Raw genomic sequence first — 19,680 nt, forward strand, 5'->3', positions numbered from 1 at the left:
AATGCCTGCCATGCGAATGCAGTTACTTTTGGAGGAAAGGACCTAAGTAGTATCAGGATTCAGGCTGGTTGTCAGAAAAATCAATCAATCACTAGATCTTGAAGCATAGGAGGGACCTGGGGATTGAGTTCAACTGCAGGATATTTCATTATGCCCATGTAACAAACTCTGATTTAAAAAAAAAAAAAAAAAAAAAAACCACCATCTCAGGGCTAGGCAGAACTTCTTGGTTGGAGTCTTATGGTAGTTTCTCTACTGCTACTGAGACACAATACCCAACACTCACAATTTAAAGAAGGAAAGGTTTATTGTGGCTCACAGTTTGTAGGTTTCAGTCCATAATCGTCTGGTTCTAAGGCAGGGTGGCATGGCAGAGGAGAAAAGCAAACAGGAAGCAGCAAGACTTCCTTCTTTCTTTCTATACCATCCAGGCAATAAGCCTATTTATTCATGGTGCCACCCATACCCAAGGTGGGTCTTCCTTCCTCAGTAAATCCCTTATCTACACCTAGAAATATGCTACACCAACAGTGGACTAATTCAGTAACATATTTATGACTTAGTCACAACTTAAGAAAGAGGGCTGCTGCATTTCTCACTGCTTTTTTACTACTTTGCTGTTTGCTTTTTACATGCCATGAACTGTTTGTTCTCTGCAATGCCCCTCTGCCATGCCACTCTGCCTTGGAGCTAGGCAACTATGAACTGAAACCTCTACAAATTGTGAGCCAAATAAACCTTTCCTCCTTTAATTTTGGGTTTCAGGTATTTTATCTCAGCAACAAGAGAATAACTTTAACTTCCCTTCCTTTCCCCCTCTACCCTGCTCCTCCTTTCTCCTATATCAACGATGGCGAACCTATGGCACACATGCCACAGTGGGCTGTCTGTATCATTGAAAGCTCTAAAAGGTTTGCCATCACTGTCCTATACCTTGCATCTCTTCCATGGGGGAGTTCCTGAGTTGAATACTTTTAATGAAACTAAGTAAAAGCTTTCAGTGAGTTCTATGACTTATCCTAGGAAATTATCAAATGTGAAGGGAGACCATGAGAATCCCCAAATGTATAACCAAGACAGACCAAGTGCACGGAACCTGAGACTTCAGGGTAGTGTGGGGGCTCCACGTGCAGGTGGTATCTGAAGGAAGAGCAGTCTTGTTAGGAGCTGTCTTAATCACTTTCTCATCATTGGGACACAAAGCCTAACGTACACAACTTAAAGGAAGAGAGGTTTATGCTGGCATATGTTTTTAGTCCATAGTCTCTTGACTTCATGACTGAATGGCACAGCAGAGAGGCATAATGGAGGAAAAGCTGCTTAAGACAGGGGAGCAAGGAAGCAGAGAGAGAAGGAAAGACCGGGGAGGAGATGTATCCTTGTCTCTTCTAACAGAACCTGTCTCCAAACAGCAAGTCAGCTATGCCACCCCATAATTCAGTCACCTTCCAAAAGCCTCACTTAAGAACACAGGAGGTTCCTGAGGGGCATCTAGGTATAAATCAGAACAGGGGTGCTGCCATTTAACTTACAGGATCTGGTGCTAACTCCAGGTAGTGTGAGAACTGAATTGCAGAAAAACAGAGAATTGTTTTTACAACACAGACCTACTTCATTTTTTATTAAGGTAAAATATACATAACAAAAATTAACCGTTTAAGTATTTTTCTTTTTAACTTTTCACTGAAATGTAACAATTTAAAAAACATATATAAGCTTGAAAGTGCAACTTATAAGTAAACAATGCAATCAGATTTCACAAATTGAACATCTGGCATCTGGAGCAAGAACAGCATATTCCAACATTTTCAAAAAGAAAAAGAATGAACTTAAAAGTAAATATTTCTATAAAAGAAACTTAGAAACTTAAGTAATTAAAACGGAAGTAAAAGAAGTAATTCCTTTCCCACACACACACAACAGTGTAGCATTTCCAAAAACAGGCTCATGGAAGACTTTTTAAAAAAGTATTTGTGTTACTATTAAAGTGCTTTTGTGGTAATAATAACTTTGGGACATACTGAATTAAGCACAGTCAAACAGATTTATCACCTAATAAGAGTTTCACAAATTCAGAATCTATGACCTATTGCTAGGAGAATACATCTTGCTCATGCTAGATGTTTATAAAATTATGGAGACATTATATATAACAAAACTTACCATCCAAAAAAACATTTTCAGTGCTAGGGATTAAACTCAGAACTTCCCAAATGCTAGGCAAGCACTCTACCACTAAGGCATATTTGCAGCCCTTTTAAAATCATTTTTGAGAATATAATTCAGTGGCATTAAAATTCAAAAATGTTGTACAACCATTGCTGCTACCCATTTCCATAATTTGTTCATTCCAAACAAAAACTCCATACTCATTAAACAATAAACACCCAAGTTTTCCTCTTCCCTAGTCCCCGATAACCACTATTTTCCTTTTCTTTTCTATGAACTAGCTGATTCCAGGTACCTTACAGAAGTGGGATGATATGATATATGAACTTTATGTTGGATTTATTTCACTTAGCCTATTTTTTCCAAGTTCATCTATGTTGTAGCACGTAGCAGAATTTACTTCTGCTGAATTATACTCCATTGTATCTGAATACTACACTGGTTTATATTCACATATCTGTTGATGGACATTTGAGTTTTTCTACCTTTTGCTATTCAAAGAAAGCTACTCTGAACTTTGGTATCTAACAAGTATCTAAATCATTATATATTTTCACAAATTTATCTGTATGCCTTGGCATAAATAAGCTCTTATAGGCACTTTACAATTTAAGAGGTCAAACAAAAATTAGTAACATTTTGAGTAGTGTTTTATTATCAGCTTTAATATTTGATCATGCTTAAAGACTCAGGAATAAAGTAATGAACAAAAAATGGAATGTAATCAACACTGCATAGGTTTAGAGAAGTTACAGAATGCTTTGTTAAATATTATACTAGAAAATATAAAAGTTGAAATTATATCAATTATTTTGTGCTTACTCTTTCTGATTATACTTTAAGTATCAAATACACAGAAAGTACTTATAAGTAAAATTATGCCTTTTTCTTTTAAAACCAAAACATGCTTATCTTTGGTTAATCAGAATTAATTTACATTTTTCTTAAAAGTTGGCAAGATATTTAGTGCTTTAGACTTGTATTCTTGCTGGACTGGCTGCTTGATCGCTCTCGTTCTTTAGTAATTTCCATCTGAATTTTGACTTTGATTTTCTCCCAATCTATTTGGAGCTACAACAGAAAAAAGGAAGAAGTGTACTTATATAGTATAAGATTTTTAAAATCTAAAATGACCAAGAATCAAAATGGAATGTAATCAACACTGATCAAAAATAGAATGCATGACTTCTAAAATATTAGAGAAAAATATGAACATTGACGAAAACATGACAGTGCTCAAAGTCAGGACATATCTTTAAGAATAACACCAAGCAGACAATTGTATAATAAAAAAAAGACTCTCAATGTCATATAAAAGACGTGAATCTAGTTGTAGCTGTTTATAAAAAGCATATAGATACAGTCCCATAGGTTCTCAGGATTCCACAGAATTCTGCAGGGACAGTTGAGAGAGAAGGTAGACAGCTCTCATCCAAATGATGAAACACACTCTGTCCACTAAACTATGGTTCCAACAAGTTAACATTTATATATTATATTTATATAATATATATATTTATATATATATATTTATATATTAAAATTTCCATTAGAAGCCTAGCTATGAGAAAAGATAGCAAAACATCAGAAGAACCTGAGCACATTTTATACAAATGTCTCCTCTGCAACAACTCTTAAAGAAATATAAAGACACAGCAGCCACAAAGACAAAGAAGAGAAGGTATCACAGGAAGCAGAGGAAAGGCAAGACTGGGAGACACATAAAAACAACAACAGTGAACAGTGGAAGCTTTTTATGTTTGTATCCCTTCTGTCCATGATGCAATCTCCCCTCCCCTAGTCCAGGCCTCCCCCTCTGCAAGTACACTAGCCTTGAAGTTAGGAAAGGACCCTGCCTCTGAGTTCTACCAGCAATTTCTCTAGGAAAATACAGTCCACTATTTAACACAATTTAGAGATTATTTACTTGGGAAGGTGTGACCTATCAGAGGCAAGACATGGGAAAGATTGGGTCCTAGATTAAACTGATGTACTATGAAATAAACTCAACCCCCATGGCTGCAATTGAGTAAGGGGTAAGTTTTCATTTCCAGATAAGGGAGTTAAGTAATATTAAATTGTATTAAAGCATTACTTTCTGTCAAACACATTTATCTTAAATAACTGAGAGACTAACATTAATAATACTGTATGTCTTGAAGTTAAGAAAGGACTCTGCCTCTGAGTTCTACCAGCAGTTTCTTTAGGAAAATACAATCTACTGTTTAACATCTGCAGATCATTTATTTGGGAGTTCTGGGAGTTGGTGGAATTAAATGTTAGGTTCTTTCTTTTTCAGTATTCTAAATCTAAATTTCTATGAAGTAATTTGTGGATATTTTGGGTCATCTTTTTAAGAAAATAGTAATCCTACATATTTAACCTATAACACTAAAGTAAACAAATTAATACTTCCTCTTATTCTAGGAGATAAAATCTGTGTTTTCAAAACAAAAGTCTGTGCAAAGATACAAGTGATTGACTGCAGAAAAGCAGAGCCAATGATAGATTATTTGAAAGATTCATTTTCAATCAGGCCTCAACTTGGTATTTTCAAATGGCAAAACACTTGTTTCCATGTCTAACAAAACATTCATAAAGAAGAAGACAAAAGCTGATGAATGTTTTGGCCTTCTTCCAGACTTAAATTGACTTACATATATTTCTCAAATCAATCACAATACAACCACTGATTGGTTACATTGAACTGTTGTTGGGTTGCCCCAGATGTCTGTCAACTGAATTGATGACATTCATGCTAGTTAACTTGTTGTAATTCAAAGAAGGCATCAGTTGTTAGCTATCCTACAGAAAATAAATGTTGCACTTCCATTCAGGCATTTATCCAGTTTTAAAATAGAGTTCTCCAGCCGTTGGGTATGAATATTTTGAATGGGTGTTAGATAAGGATATTCTTTGATAGTTGTTAAGTGACTTCCACATTAAAAATCCATCTTTTTGCCATATGGGGTTTGCCAATACTATCTGGTACTTCTTATTTTGGTCCCTCATCAATACTTAATCACATAGACGCTATTTAGTTCCCATCATAAACCTCCATATCTCTCTCAGTGGAAAGTCAGTTTCCTGCTTTACAGAGAATACAGTAGCAATCAGCATGAATTCATTTAATTTTGTTTCCTTGTACTCATAAACTTACCTGTACTGTACTCATCTTGCTCTTTCTCTTCTGTCGGGCTAACCTCTTCATGTGTCTCTAATCCCAGCTTCAACTCCTCTAGACCACTGCCTTCAATTATTACATGTTCGATTTCCTTCTTATCTTCTTTGCCTCTATTTTCCTGCAGGCAACCCACCTTTATTCTCTTCTTTCCCCTCATCCTCTCCAAAGACTTCTGTAATACTGATTGTGTTCCTATTTTATTTCAGACACTAATTTCCTTTCATGATGCTGCTGATGGAACCCACGACCTTTCACTTCTGGCATCTCTGCCACTGAACTTCATCTCTAGCCCCAGACACTATTTGTTAAAGACACTATCGGCTGTTTTTAGTTCTTATCCCATGTACTTTCTTTGTGTGCTTCAATTATTCAACAAATATTGAGCACGTAGTATATTTCAAGTATTATCCTAGGTAAAAAAATTCAGCAGTGAACAAAAAGATAAAAACCACTATGTTTGTGGAGAGATAATAAAGATGGATAATAATGGAAGGCACAGGTAATAAAATAAAAAATAGTACAAAATGCTTTTGTATCTAAAGTTATCTTTCAAGTTATTCTCTTGATTATAAACTTCCTGCTGAGTTTAATAACGATGTCCAGTCTCTTAACATGGTATTAAGATTTTAATGTCTGACTCAGCCAATATTCTAATCACCTCTGACCCAGAGCAGTCACTAGGTTTCCTCCCCCTTCTTTCAAGGGTCCATACATTTGCTCTTATTATTATATCCTCAAATGATTTATAAAATATTAGGATAATTTTAATTTTAAATGGAAAAATTTTAACTTCCCACTTACTTTTCCACTTTTAGAACCAAGTTTTTAAAAAGAAAAGGTGACCATGTTACTTATTATTATTTAGCTTGCCTCTGAAATCCTGGTCAATCTGTTATGTTTAATCATTTTCACTTCAAAGCTTCCCATCCACCTGGAACAGGTCTTTTCCCATTCCTAGCCACACTCTCAGTCAGCTTCCACTGTTCACATTAGACAGCTCAGAGCAATTATTTGCTTTGCTTAAAAAAAAAAAAAGGAAAGGAGGGCAGGAGAGAGGGATGGGGTGGGGGAGAGACTGAGGCTTTGCTGATCTCCACCTAGGTCAGGCTCCCCATTCATAGTCTTACAGTCCCATGTATACCCTCTTCAAGACAATTATCAGAATTGAAATTAACTATACAACTATCACTCCCATTTAAATATAAACTTCAGTTTGTGTCTGTCATGTTTACCATGTCAAACACCAAGAAGAGAATAAAAATTCTCTAAGGAGGCACTCAATAAATAATGAATGAATACAAAGTAAATAATTACACAGAAAGTGAGTTATCATTGAACAATTCGTACTCATAAGACCTTAAAACAGACCCTGAAAGGCAGCTTGGTAGTAGTTATGCCTATGGTAATTTTTCCTAACTATGATGTAAACTCTTCTGGATGTTCTTCAAATTTCTGTCCTTTCTGAAATTCTGCTCATAAATTCGGTTTTTTTCCTACTCTTTTTCCTAATATAATGTTTTAAGCATTTCCTGGTTTTCTTCTTACATAAAGTATGTGTTCAGCAGACTGAATTCAGCAGACTGAATATATTTTTTGAGCTGACTATATTCCCAAACTTACAAAGTATTTTATAATATTTAATGAACAGCACTGTGTAAGTACAATGACTCTAAAAACTTAGATTCTTGGAAGACATTACCTTATATAGTCACAGATTTCCACATTTTAAATTAGAAAAACTCAACATTTCAAAGCTCATAAACATAAATGTATATCAAACTTCTTGCCTCTTCCCTTAAATTGTTAGGATTCCATTCATTTATATATTTCTGCATATTCAACCCACCAGAATTCACCAGATACCTAGGATTTCTCAATTCTTTTAAGTGACACTTGTCTATTCAACTTTAGTTCTAAAATGAAGTTGATATAATTTTTACAGATAGTTAAGCATGGTTGATAAATTATGATTATAGAGCTAAGTGAAATCAAAAGATCAGAAAGTAGAGTGGATGTCCCCATAAGTTATTTGCTCAATAGTGGGAAATTTTTAAGTAAAAATTAATTTTCATCTTAAAATACTATTTTCCAATTTTCAGTTAACTTCCAAAGGGCATTTAAGAAGAAGAAAAGTAGGAAACTATAATACAATGGGAGAGAGTCAAAGTAAAAAGTTTCAGGAAAGAAACGTTTCTGAAACAAAACAAAACACTTAAGAAAATCGTGTCTGGTTATCTCACTTTTGAAATTCCTGTTACCTTTTTGATTGAAATACTGTATTTCCTAACAGTTAAATACATTTATCTGCATATACCTGCTAAGTATACACATGTGCACGCACGTGCGCACACACACACGTACATACAGTGTTTTCTATTTAAAATATTTTATTTAGGGTCCTTACCCTAAATTTTATATTCTATATTTCTTGTATTTTCAAAAGTATCTAATACACTCTGAGAGATAGAGACAGGAGGATCACAAATTTGAGCCCATCCTCAGCAACTTAGCTACTTACTAACACCCTCTTTCAAAATAATTTTAAAAGGGTAGGAGATACAGCTTTGGGTGAAAGTCCTGGATTTAATCCCTAGTACCACACACAAAAAAGCAATGTGAAAATATTGAAAAAATACTGATGATGAGAACCAAGAAACAAAGTAAGCATTAATCTGCTTTAAATTATACAATAAAGGGCTGAAGATTTAGGTGTAAGTGCCTGCCTGGCAAGTGCAAGCTCATGAGTTCAATATGTGGTACCAAAAAATAAATATATAAAACAATAAAATTTACTGTGGGTGCTCAGGGTTTTGTTTTGTTGGCTACTGTAACACCAGGGTCTCATACATGCTAGGTGAATGCTGTAAATCCCAGATCAGGCGCTCAGTTTTCAAGACTACGACAAAACAATCAGGTATAACACAGGCTCCTTAACACTGTACATGAGTTGTTGTTATATTTTATGAATTACAATGCAGTATCTGACATTCCAGGGACCCAGAGGTTGTCCTTACAGTAGAAAAAATTCTATAACAGTTTTGGACTATTAAGTCCAAAATCCTGCACTAACTTCAGTACTAATTTGTGGTGCTTCTATAAAGTATGTCCCCTTTCTACCACAAAACCTACAACTTGTAGCCATCCTAGCTACAGATTAAGAAAGTTGCACTGCTAAATAAAGTGACTCTCAAATTCTCATTACCCTGAAACTTATTTTGAAGTCCAAAAATGTAGACTCTACCCCCAGTAGTATTCTAATATAATAAACAATGTTTTAGAAGCCAGATGTCTTCTCTCTATTGCTCTTTCCAAGTTTCTTCTATCTTGCCTTTGGGATGCTCAGAACATTCTGTGTTGTATTAAAGTACCCTATCCCAAGAAGCATTGTCCCCACATTGTACACCACGGGAAGATGGAGGGTGCTTGATTCAGTATCAAGCACAGTGCCCAGCCCAGCTCAGAATGAGATCTCATAAATATTTTTTTGGAATAAATAAAGTGCTAAGCAAACACTCACAGAGCTGGAATCATGGTCCAACCTGTCTTGGAATTACAAGTCCTCAAAGTCAAATTTCTCGGATCTTCATGGCTAGCAAGATGAACTTATTATTGCTGTCTAACCCTTGAGGAGCTGGGTAAGTAGTCACATTAGTTATGCTCTAGGTGATAGGGCAAACTCTTGTGTTTGGCTCTCCTTATGGGCTGATGTACACTGGAATTATTAATTTCTAATTGGAGTAATAAAATCTGAAATTCTGGAAGAAATCGGGGAGGCAAAGATTACAAGCTTTTTTAGGGAGAAGAACCATTTTTAGTCTACCTAGGTTAGGCACTTCTGTGAGATTCAAGCAACCCCCTAAGATTCTGCAAAATGAGAAAATACGTGTTTTTTGGCCAGTGTCTTCTGGCCATATTTTTTCTGGAGTATAAGGGGCAGCTGGGGGAAGACAACAATTCAAGAATTAACTTTTATCCTAGATGTTTATTTTACTATCTAAAACTTATCACCTAATCTTAAAATAAATTGAATATTATTAAAACAGATTTGACTTAATCAGAATATGCCTATAAGAATACAGAAAAAAAATTAGTGCTACGCAGTCATAAAATAACGACAAAACCATAAGGCAAAAAGCAATTCTTTTAGAAACTATGGTATGGTTGTCAAATATGTATAAAGTATATATATTATTATACAATTTTTTATAATACTTACACCTTCTGCATATTGCAAATATCGTTCATTCGTTTCCTTTTTACCAAATGTTTCTAAAAACTTTTGACGGTAAGCAAGAACTGTATCAACATGTGTTTTGTATTTTACAGCCAAGTCCAGTGCCCTGTAATGAGAAATAAAACAGATTATCAGTATTGCTTCTGTCAGACTGCAAAGACAGTACAGCGTTAGTTAGGGGAAAGAGTAAATAGTTTTTTCCTCTGCTTATTCTGCACTATGAAGTATCATTTTTCACCTTACTCATCTTGCAAACTGCTATTCTTTAAGGTCCAGATTCAACTCCTCCTCCTTGACAACTCTCCTCACAAAAACAAGTATTATTTATCTTCCATATCATTTACATACACAATTATTATAGCCCTGCTTAATGTGTGTTATAACCGAGTCTGTTCCCTCCACTAGCCTATATATTGATGGGAGGGATATACAGGTTTCATTTCTATTTGGTGAATACTATAAATGCCATGTGTCATAAATAAATGTTCCTTAGAGAACTTTTTGAAATCATAAAATGCAAGTATATGAACTTCATTTGAATTCAACTATCCTTATATTTATAAGCTTATAATAAATTTAAGAGTTCAAAGTTGATAACATCACTAAAGTTAAAAAAGTCACGAAATAAATTGAAATTAAGAAAAATCTCACAAAAAGCTTTGTTATTTGAGCTAGAAAAAGTTAAGCAGCCATTCAAATCAATATCTATGCAACTAAGTTATTTTTGTCATATTTTATTCAAATAGAACTAGTGACAATGAAAACAGACATACAATACTGAAGATACAAAACACACATTGCTGGTAATTTTTAAGGAAATAAACAGGTTAAAATGCAAGTCAAGGCTTACTTGTACAAGTACGTATTGGCAGCACCTCACCACTGCAACCCTGCCCACAGCTTATTAGTTAGTCAGGAACAGCCCGGTGGAATAAAGCACTCCCACAATATTTGGTCATTTTCTTTTAAAGCATGGGCAACATTCATCGTAATAGTCAAAAGTACACTACTTCTCAAGTTCTCCTGCTTTCTGACATGTGACTCCCAAATAATCCAGTCATGATTTATCAGAGCCAACTGTTAATGATGTTAGTTTAGACAAAATTTATTAGTGACTAAATATTTTTCAACTTGTCACTCTTCAGTATGAAAATCTACTTTATTTTTAGTATATACTGTCCTACATTAACCAAACTAATTGCTTTCAAAAGTATTTTAGATATGCTGTATGTATTGACTAACAGTTGATAAACAATTCAGATACTAAAGACAAATGAAAACATGACTGTAATTTAACAAAGTCAAATTAACCAAAATTATTTCTCCTCAAAACATACTCATATATACTATTATTGTTAAAGACAAAGGTCAGTATTTGCTACCCATCATGGACTCTCACAAATTTCTATCTCTTCTCTGTGATTTTCCTAAGTCTTCCAGAAAAAAAAGAAATTAAGTTGAAAGGATGTAAAAGTACTAGAATAGAGAAATGAAAGAGGAAAATAAAAAAATTCAAAAAGTAATTGAAAGAGGCTCAAAAGAAGAAAAATGAAAGTCAAAATTCTCAATCCTTTCTCACATATATTATCTGTGTATCTGTCTTAGTTACTTTTCTTATCGCTAAGACAAAATCATAAACCCAAAGTTAATGGAGGAAAGGTTTATTTGGCTCACAATTTGTAGAGTTTTCAGTTTATAGCTGACTGGCTCAAAGGCAAGGTGGCATGGCAGAGGAACATTGCAGAGGAGAAACAGTTCATAGCAGGCAGAAGGCAGAAGGTAGCAAAGAATAAAGCAGTGACAAGCACCCAATGACAAGAGCAGCCCTCTTTCTGTCCCTTACATTCTATCCAGGCTACTCGCCCTTAGGGCAGGTAGCAGTCACCCAGGGTGGGGCACCCTTAATCCTAGCATCACAGCAAGGATCGGTCCCCACATCATATCCTTAATCCAAGCATTACACACTTTTGATCTGTCTGAAAAACCCCACTTATGGCCACATGAGGCTTTGAGAGACATCTAAATATAAGTTATAACAACATCCCTAGACTCTAATTCCATTAGTGTATGTGTAGGCAAAGATTCTGGTGAATCTTCCTTTCTGCACCCTATTGTACATCACAGGAAAGGAAATTCTGATTGTGTAAAACTGAAAGTATTCTAAATAAGGAGGACATAAGCAACTGTTCTAATCTGAGGCTTTTCAAAAGTCCTAACATCAATACATTTCATTTTTCAGAAAGAACAGATGATACCTGCTCCTATAGTTAGATGCTACATCCTAAGAATTAGATATCATTATTGTCATTCGATATTAATAAAACATGTATTAATTATCTGATTGAAGAACCAATGACTAAAGGAAAACATTTAAGTGATAATGTGCTATTTTAAATGTTCTCTAAAAGCATACACTGGGTAGAGAATATTTCTTTGTCACATTTAAGAGGGAACCTACTCCAAATTATATAAGAGGTTTGGGAACAGTATGTCTCTAGCTTTAAAATGGCTATTTGGCAACCAAACAAATGTGACATTAGATTCTAGGGCTGGAATAAATCCATGTATTTTAAATAGAAGGAAGTTATATAAAGAGATGTTATAATTTCAAAATAACAATCTTTTAGTCAGGCATGGTGGCACATGCCTGTGTCCCAGCTAACCAGAGGCTGAGCAGGGAGGATCACTTGAGCTCATGAGTTTGTGACTAGCCTGGGCAATTACAGTGAGAAATCATCTCAAAACAATAACAAGGACTCGGGGGTTAGCTCAGCAGCATAAGCATCTGCCTGGCAAATGTGAGGTTGTGGGTTTGATCCCCGGTACCAAAAAACAAAGAATGATCTTTGCATAATTTGAATGAATCAAACTTATTTTGTAAAACTGCAAGATGAGAAATTATTTTTATTAGCTGAGTATGGTGGCACATATCTGTTTCAACATTCTGGGAAGCTGAGACAGAGGGATCACAAGTTTAAGCTTATCCTGGACAATTTACAAATTTGTTAAGACCCTGACTCTAAAAAAAAAAGTTTTAAAGTTCTAAAGAATGGCTACCATGATGCCTTGTTATCTTCAAAACAGCTGTGCACAGACATAGTTACGTAAAATTAACCAAACAATACAAGAACTAAATTGTTTTACTTCAGTTGTGATCTTTTCAGAAATTATAGGTATATGACTACTAATTTTTTCTATGTCTGCGTTTCCTGAACTTGTTCTATGTGGGCTGGAGGTCTGAGATTATATTTTGCTCCTTTGTCTTGACATTTTCCTGTGTTCCTCCAAATCAGCCCATTGCTACATCATGGCTACTTCCTGCATTGGCTGCCAGTCCCTCAGTATAGTGATTTGTCTACGCACCTAGGTTTCTCCAATCTGGGGTTCCTGGAGTGGTGGAGATGCACAGGGCACTGGTTAACCAATGCTCCCCTATGGCAACAGGGTCTTGGGATGTGGCTGCTTCTCTGGGCCCACAATGAGCTCCCTGGATCTCCCTGGGCTGCTGGTACATGGACTTGGGGGGTGGCTTCTTCTCCAGGCTGGTACCAGGCTTGTGGGATCTCTCCAGGCTATTGGCATGTGCCTTGGGAAGTGGCTTCTTCTACTTGACTCCATTTGTTCACAGGTTTGGTTCAGCTGGTATTTCTTTGCTGATTTTCTGTCTAGTTGATCTGTCTCTCTGTGATAATGGGGTATTGAGGACTTCTGTTACAACTGTGTTACTGCTCATTTTATTTTCCATGTCTACCACTAACTGTCCTATATAGTTGTATGCTCCTGTATTAGGTGATTATTTATTTATAATATTTATTTATATTATTTATAATATTTATTTATAATACTTGTGCTGTCTCCAGCTTTCTCATTGACCCCAATCAATCGTGTTATTATTGTTTTGTCTTGGAGCTGTTGGATTGATTTCACATGGTCTATTGGTATTTTTGATATGTGTTTCTTTTCATGATCATTAGCTGCAATTCTGTCTTCTTCAAAATCTGAAATTCTATCCTTTCCTCACTCAATCTATTGCACATATATATACACATATATATGTATATATATATATGTGTTTGTGTGTGTATAATTTGGGGGGGGGGGTCTGTTGAGACAGTGTCTCCTATGCAGTTCAGGCTGGCCTTGAACTCACTTTGTAGCCCACGCTGGCCTCAAACTCACAGCAATTTTCCTGCTTCAGCCTCCTGAGTGTTGGGATTACAGGCATATGCCACCATGACTGGCTCTGTTGTATATGCTTTCAATGGGGGTTTTAATCTCCTAGATCTGTTTGAATCTGTTTCAGGGATTCCATTTCTCTCCTATGTACGGCATTTTTGTTTTCATCTTTTTCTAAGCTCATCTATTCTTCTATTTGTGTCTTCTCCTGTATGTCTGTTTTAAACATTATTTCTTTTTGTACTTGAGAGATCATTTTCTCTATACCCTTTCCCACTTGTTTTTCCACTTCTGTTGTCATCATTTCAGAAAGTTCCAGTGTTCGATTTCTAACTTCATCCATCTTGTTAAGTTCCGGGCCTATTCTGGGTGTGCTAGGGATCTGGGGCCATACCCTTCCTCTGCGTCTTGCCATTTTCAACATTTTCTTTTTTTTTTTTTTTTTGTCTTCTACATTGATGCCCACCAACTTCCCATGATATAGAGCCCTACCACTAGCATTGGGGCCTCTTTCAAGGAAGAAAGGAGATGTTCATTCCTCAGGGATGTTCTCCAAATATAGCTGGTTCTTTATAGCTATCCCAAGAACAACTTCTGGTGTTTACAGTTCTGTGATAATGTCCAAGTTACATTACTGAGACATGCTGCGTATGGAGCCATTCTTAGCCTCTGGATGTGGAGGAACATGTACCTAAATTCTAATCTAAGAAAGTTATATAATATAGTCTTATAAATGAATGAAACAACAGTATTTTTGAGTATAGAGTGAAACAGATCAAGAAGGATAATTTGCACCTGGGAAAGTACGTCAATAAGCACCACATGTTCACTGGGAGACAAAACCTGTGAGAATGAATGGAAGAAACTATCAGAGAATAGCATGCTACTCTGTCTCAGAAAGCATCTGTCTGAAAGTCTAATGAAGAAATAAAGGTTGCTGCTGAGCACTCCTAGCTATAAATCCTTTCTTGTTTCTTCTTAAGCATCCCAAATCCTCATCTCTTCTTTTCTCTGCCTCTCTGACTGCATTATGATACGTTAGGTAGATTTTCCTTCTTTCACTCACCCCATAAAGGCAGTTGATACTGTCCTTTCAGTACTAAAATAAAAAATCTGGGAGACTTTGTAACTCTGTTTTTCTTTTTCATACCCCAACTTCTAATCAGTTAGCAGGTCATAGAAGGATACATCTTTGACTCCAAATTACTCATGAATATAAACAAAAAAATTCTGTGATATTAGCAAACTACTACATGCAATGGAAAACGGAATTTACTAAGTGACAGAAAAATACATTTAGGTCAATAAGATTTTTGGCAATGAGGAAAAACATTTTATTACCTTTCCCAGTTATACAGATTAATATTGATCTGGATTGCTTGATAAACAAGGCCAGCCTGAAGAAGTACTATTTCAGCCTCCTGTATATTCCCACTAAACAGTAGTATGTGGGCCATTTTTGATTCTTTGGATGGAAGATCTTTCATAGAATTGATGTACTGAACTTTATCCATCTAGAAAAAAAATTTTAGTAGATAATAAGCAATATTGCAAATTATGGTGACTAAAAAATACACATGTTCATTTATGTAAATATTATTTACTTACTTCACCAATGGCTGCATAAGCTATTTCTGCAGTAGTCATATCTCGATTAGCAACTGCCATCGCAGCTAGGCAAGCCCACATAGTTTGCTCCTAAAGGAAAATATGAAAACATTGTCTCAACTACATGGTTGAACTACCTTAAAATAAATAGTGATGTAAATAATAAAATAAGACACTTTTATAAAGGAAAAAATTAAGGAACACAGAACTGAAAAAACTAATTAAAAGTTAAATCATGTAGAAATTTCATTGTGGCTATTTTGTTAAAATATGTTAAGAATACATAATAAACTCCTTTCAAGTAAATTTTTCTAAAACCGTTTTACTTCTAATTATCAAAAGATTTATTTATTTTTGTGATTCTAAAGATTGAGCATAAGCCCTTCTACACACTAGCAAAAACTCTACCACTGGGTTACAGACCCAGTCCAAGAATTTAGTTTTTAACTTAAAATAACTCAAAGTCACAAAACATTCAGTCTTTCTGATAAGGTGGCAAAAATCATAACTTACAAGTAACCAGAGGAACAGGAGGTTTTCAGATAATGATATTATGGCAGATAACCATCAATAAATCATTGCAGGGGAAAGAATCTAAGTACTATGTCATAAAACTGTATACTAAATAATGTTATCTGATATTTAATAATAGAGATCTATGCTCAAATATCTTTGGAAAATACTAAATTTAATCAAGCTAGAAAATGCTGATTTAAAGCAAATTTTAACCTAAGCTGTAAAAAATCATCTGAGGAATTATAAAAAGATGCCCAGTGCTCCTCAATATAGATCTAATGAATCAGAACCTCTGTGGTGATGAAACTTAGAAACTTGACTCGATGGGGGTGGGTACTAGGGATTGGACTCATGGTATTGTGCAAGCACTGGGCAAGCACTCTACTACTGAGATACATCCCAGCTTCTTTTTCAGATTTTAAGACAGGTTTTTTTTTTATGCTTTATGTCTAGCTGTCCCCCCACAACCTCATACAGTCTTAGATGGGGCTTTTTTAGAGGTGGCTGAGTGTAGAGTATGCAATGCTGAGATTAAGGATGTGTAGTTCTTAAACCCATCCACCAAATGCCTTACGTCCAGCAGTCTAGATACAATATTAAAAGGGCAGAAAGATGCTGTTAAAGTCTCATGTTGCTTTTGCTGCTGTTATGGTTTATGTTCAGGATGCTCCCCCCCCCCCCGCCCAAGCCTCAAGCAATCATGGACATGACCAAATCTAGCATTTGTGATTGGTTCATTGTCTAGTGCTCAAATAGGTGGTATGAGTGCTACACTTCCCCTAGGGGTGGAGCCAACATACAACGTAACAGCAGCAAGAAGGTGCGTCTTGTTCTCTTTTGCCGGCTCACACTTGCTGTTTGTAGCAGGCCATGAATGGCTGCCCCGCCATGCCACCCTGACACTTGGAGCCAGCTGAGTATGGATTGAAACTTCCAAAGCACTGTAACAAATAAACTTTTCTTTCCTTCTTGTTGGTTATCAGGTAGATCTTTGTCTCAACAATGAGAAAAAAGTAACCAAGACACAATTTGGTACCAGAGGAGTGGGGTAGGTGTTGTGACTATACCTGACCATATGGTTCAAAAGCCTTTGGAAATGGCTTGTAGGAAGAATTTGGAAAGGTTCAAAGATATAGCCTGAAAGAAAGCTGTTCTGTAGGGAAGATTCTGGTCACAGCTCAGGAGACCAGAAGGCTGATAAAAAGCCTGCAGGTAAAGACCAGGCTTGGGAAGTTTCTTCTGGGAAGGAGGACTGTATTGGTTGTTGGACTCCAGATGATGTGTGTTATGGCTTGGCAGAAGTTTGTCCGCATTTTGCTCATGTCCAGAGACTTTGCCTGAGACTGAGACTAAAGGTGATGGACTGATTAATCTGGCAGAAGAAATTTCAAGGCAGTCAAATGTTGAAGTGGCAGCATGGCTATTGTTGGGGGCTTTTAGCTGGATTTATGTTGCAAATCAAGAGCAAAGAGCCCAGCAGGATGATTTAAAATGTTTTGAGTTTATCCAGGAAGCCATGGACTATAAAGACATACCTGAGACCTCCATTTCTGAGAAGGAACAAAGAATAAAAAAGATGGCCTGGGGCCATCCCAAGAAGCAGTTGGTCTCTCTACCATTTGTAGTCTCAAAGTGGCAAAATTGAAAGAGTTTGATCCAAGGAGAAGGCTACAGAGTGGCACATTCCAGAGTGGCAATGGAGGCCACAGGAGGTTCCAAAATGGCTGCAGCTACACCAGATTCCAGAATGGTGATGGCATATAGAAGCTTTTCCTCACAGTTAGGTTTAGACAGCTGAGCAATCCAAGCACTCAACCCCTCCAGCCAAGAAAAAGGAAAGCCTGGCTACTGCTCCAGCTGGCAGTAGACCCTGACAGCATCCACATGATGCTAGTTTACTTTAAGTACAAGGAAAATACACAAGTTCTGAAGTTAAGGCAGCTTCCACCTGGATTTCAGAGGGTCTGGGAGGCTAGGAAGTATGCACCTGAGAGGGCAATATGTGAATCTACAAGTGTGAAGCCAAAGTTGCAGTGGAGACCCCAGAAGTTTGGAAAAGCCAGGAGCATAAATCATCCAAGGAAATTGAACACAATGGGCCTAAGAGAAAAGCTATGGGAGTTAAAACCCCTGAAAGTCCTGTGGCAGTAGAGTCACTCAAGCCTTTTGGAGCTCGCAACCAGATTGCTTCAGATGCTGTGTGGAACTCCAGGACTTAATGTTTACCCTGCTGGATTTTGGATTTGCCTTTGTCCCAATCCTTTGTACCCTCCTGTTTGTAACTTTTGGAATGGTAATGTTTATCTTGTGCCTTTGCATTTTAGAATTGTTTAATCTTATTTCATTTGTATAAGGGTCTACAGTTAAGAGTTTGCCAGATCTTAAAGGAAACTTGGGACTTGGACTTTTCAGCAATGCTGAAACTGTTAGTACTTTGGCAACTCTTAGAGATAGACTAAATGTCCTTTGTATAAAAGATGTGCATGAGTCTTTAGGAGGGCCAGGGGTAGAATGTTATGGTTTATGTTCAGGATTGCCCTCCCCCAAGCCTCATGCAATCATGGACATGACCAAATCTAGTGTTTGTGATTGGTTTGTTGTCTTATGCTCAGATTGAGTGCTACACCCTCCAGGGGTGGAGCCAGCATATAGTGTAAAGATGGGAAGAAGGTGTCTCACTCTCTTTTGCCAGTTCACACCTTGCTGTTTGCAGCCAGCTATGAATGGCTGGCCTGTCATGCCACCCTGACACTTGGAGCCAGCTGAATATGGACTGAAACTCCAACCTGTAAGAAATAAACCTTCCCTTTCCTAATTTTGGGCATCAGGTATTTTGTCTCAACAATAAGAGAGAAAAGAAAGTAAAACAGCTACCTTGTGGATGCCATGAACTGTTCTCTGCCAAGCCATCTTGCCTTAGAGCCAGCTGATTATGGCCTGAAACCTCTATAAACTGTGAGCTAAATAAACCTTTCCCCCTGTAACTCTGGGTGTCAGGTATTTTGTCTCAGCAATGAGAGAACAGTAACTAAGATAGGTTTCATTAAGTTAACTAGGCTAGGCTTCAACTTGTGATCCTTCTGCCTCAGCCTCCCAGATGGCTAGGTTTATAGGTATGAATCGCTGAGTCCTCAAGGAACCTGACTTTCATAAAATAAAAAAAAAGTTCCACAGATTTTTATGGAAAGACTACTAGTCTAATTACAGGTTTTCAAAAGAGCAACATCTATTCCTTTGTGTTCATTTATAAAACAAAAGATACTATTAAAATTTTTCTAGCCCAATGTTAACATTGCCCATCTTACACAAAATTAGGGCCACAGACAATACATACACTGATACAACACTGAAGTATAAAGTACCTTAACAAAGCGACAAAGCCTTACAGCATCTTCCCATTTTGAACTGCCTACATAGTCATGGAGAATAGCAGGATATGGTGATATGCTGATATGTACCAGGGAGCCATCCGCTCTTCTTATAGTTACCTGATTTCCAACAAAACTCACAATATGTGGATTTCTACTAAATTCACTGTTTAAAAAAAAAGTAAAGGACAATTTAAGGTTTTATTATGAGCAAAAATGTGGGGAATTATACTCCTGAGATACACCAGACTATACACACACACACACACACACACTCTCTCTCTCTCTCTCTCTGTCTCTGTCTCTCTCTTTCCAAAATACTCCCCCCCCATTAACTCTAAGGAATTTTGTAAGATGTTATTCTAAAGTTTAAAAAAATGTAAATGTTCAACTAGTTTTACTGTTTAACATAAGATCATTTTAAT

The 19,680-nt window shown here is 36.4% G+C and overlaps 1 protein-coding gene across 3 annotated transcripts in view; it reads right to left on the bottom strand.

The window, feature by feature from the left end:
* Positions 1–1,588: 1,588 nt before the first annotated feature.
* Positions 1,589–19,680, bottom strand: part of Ift80 (intraflagellar transport 80) — a 131,021-nt gene continuing 112,929 nt past the window's right edge. For all 3 annotated transcript variants that reach the window (XM_063249272.1, XM_063249273.1, XM_063249274.1), the window contains 5 exons: positions 19,250–19,421; positions 15,372–15,461; positions 15,105–15,277; positions 9,570–9,693; positions 1,589–3,240 (listed from right to left, as the gene is read on the bottom strand). In XM_063249272.1, the coding sequence (XP_063105342.1) occupies positions 3,133–3,240; positions 9,570–9,693; positions 15,105–15,277; positions 15,372–15,461; positions 19,250–19,421 (667 nt within the window). In that variant the 3' untranslated portion in view covers positions 1,589–3,132. The remainder of the gene's footprint in view (positions 3,241–9,569; positions 9,694–15,104; positions 15,278–15,371; positions 15,462–19,249; positions 19,422–19,680) is intronic.

The sequence above is a fragment of the Cavia porcellus genome, unplaced genomic scaffold, assembly GCF_034190915.1.
Source record: "Cavia porcellus strain 051 isolate PalLab524CR breed Dunkin Hartley unplaced genomic scaffold, mCavPor4.1 scaffold_5, whole genome shotgun sequence".
NCBI classification, from domain to species: Eukaryota; Metazoa; Chordata; class Mammalia; order Rodentia; family Caviidae; genus Cavia; species Cavia porcellus.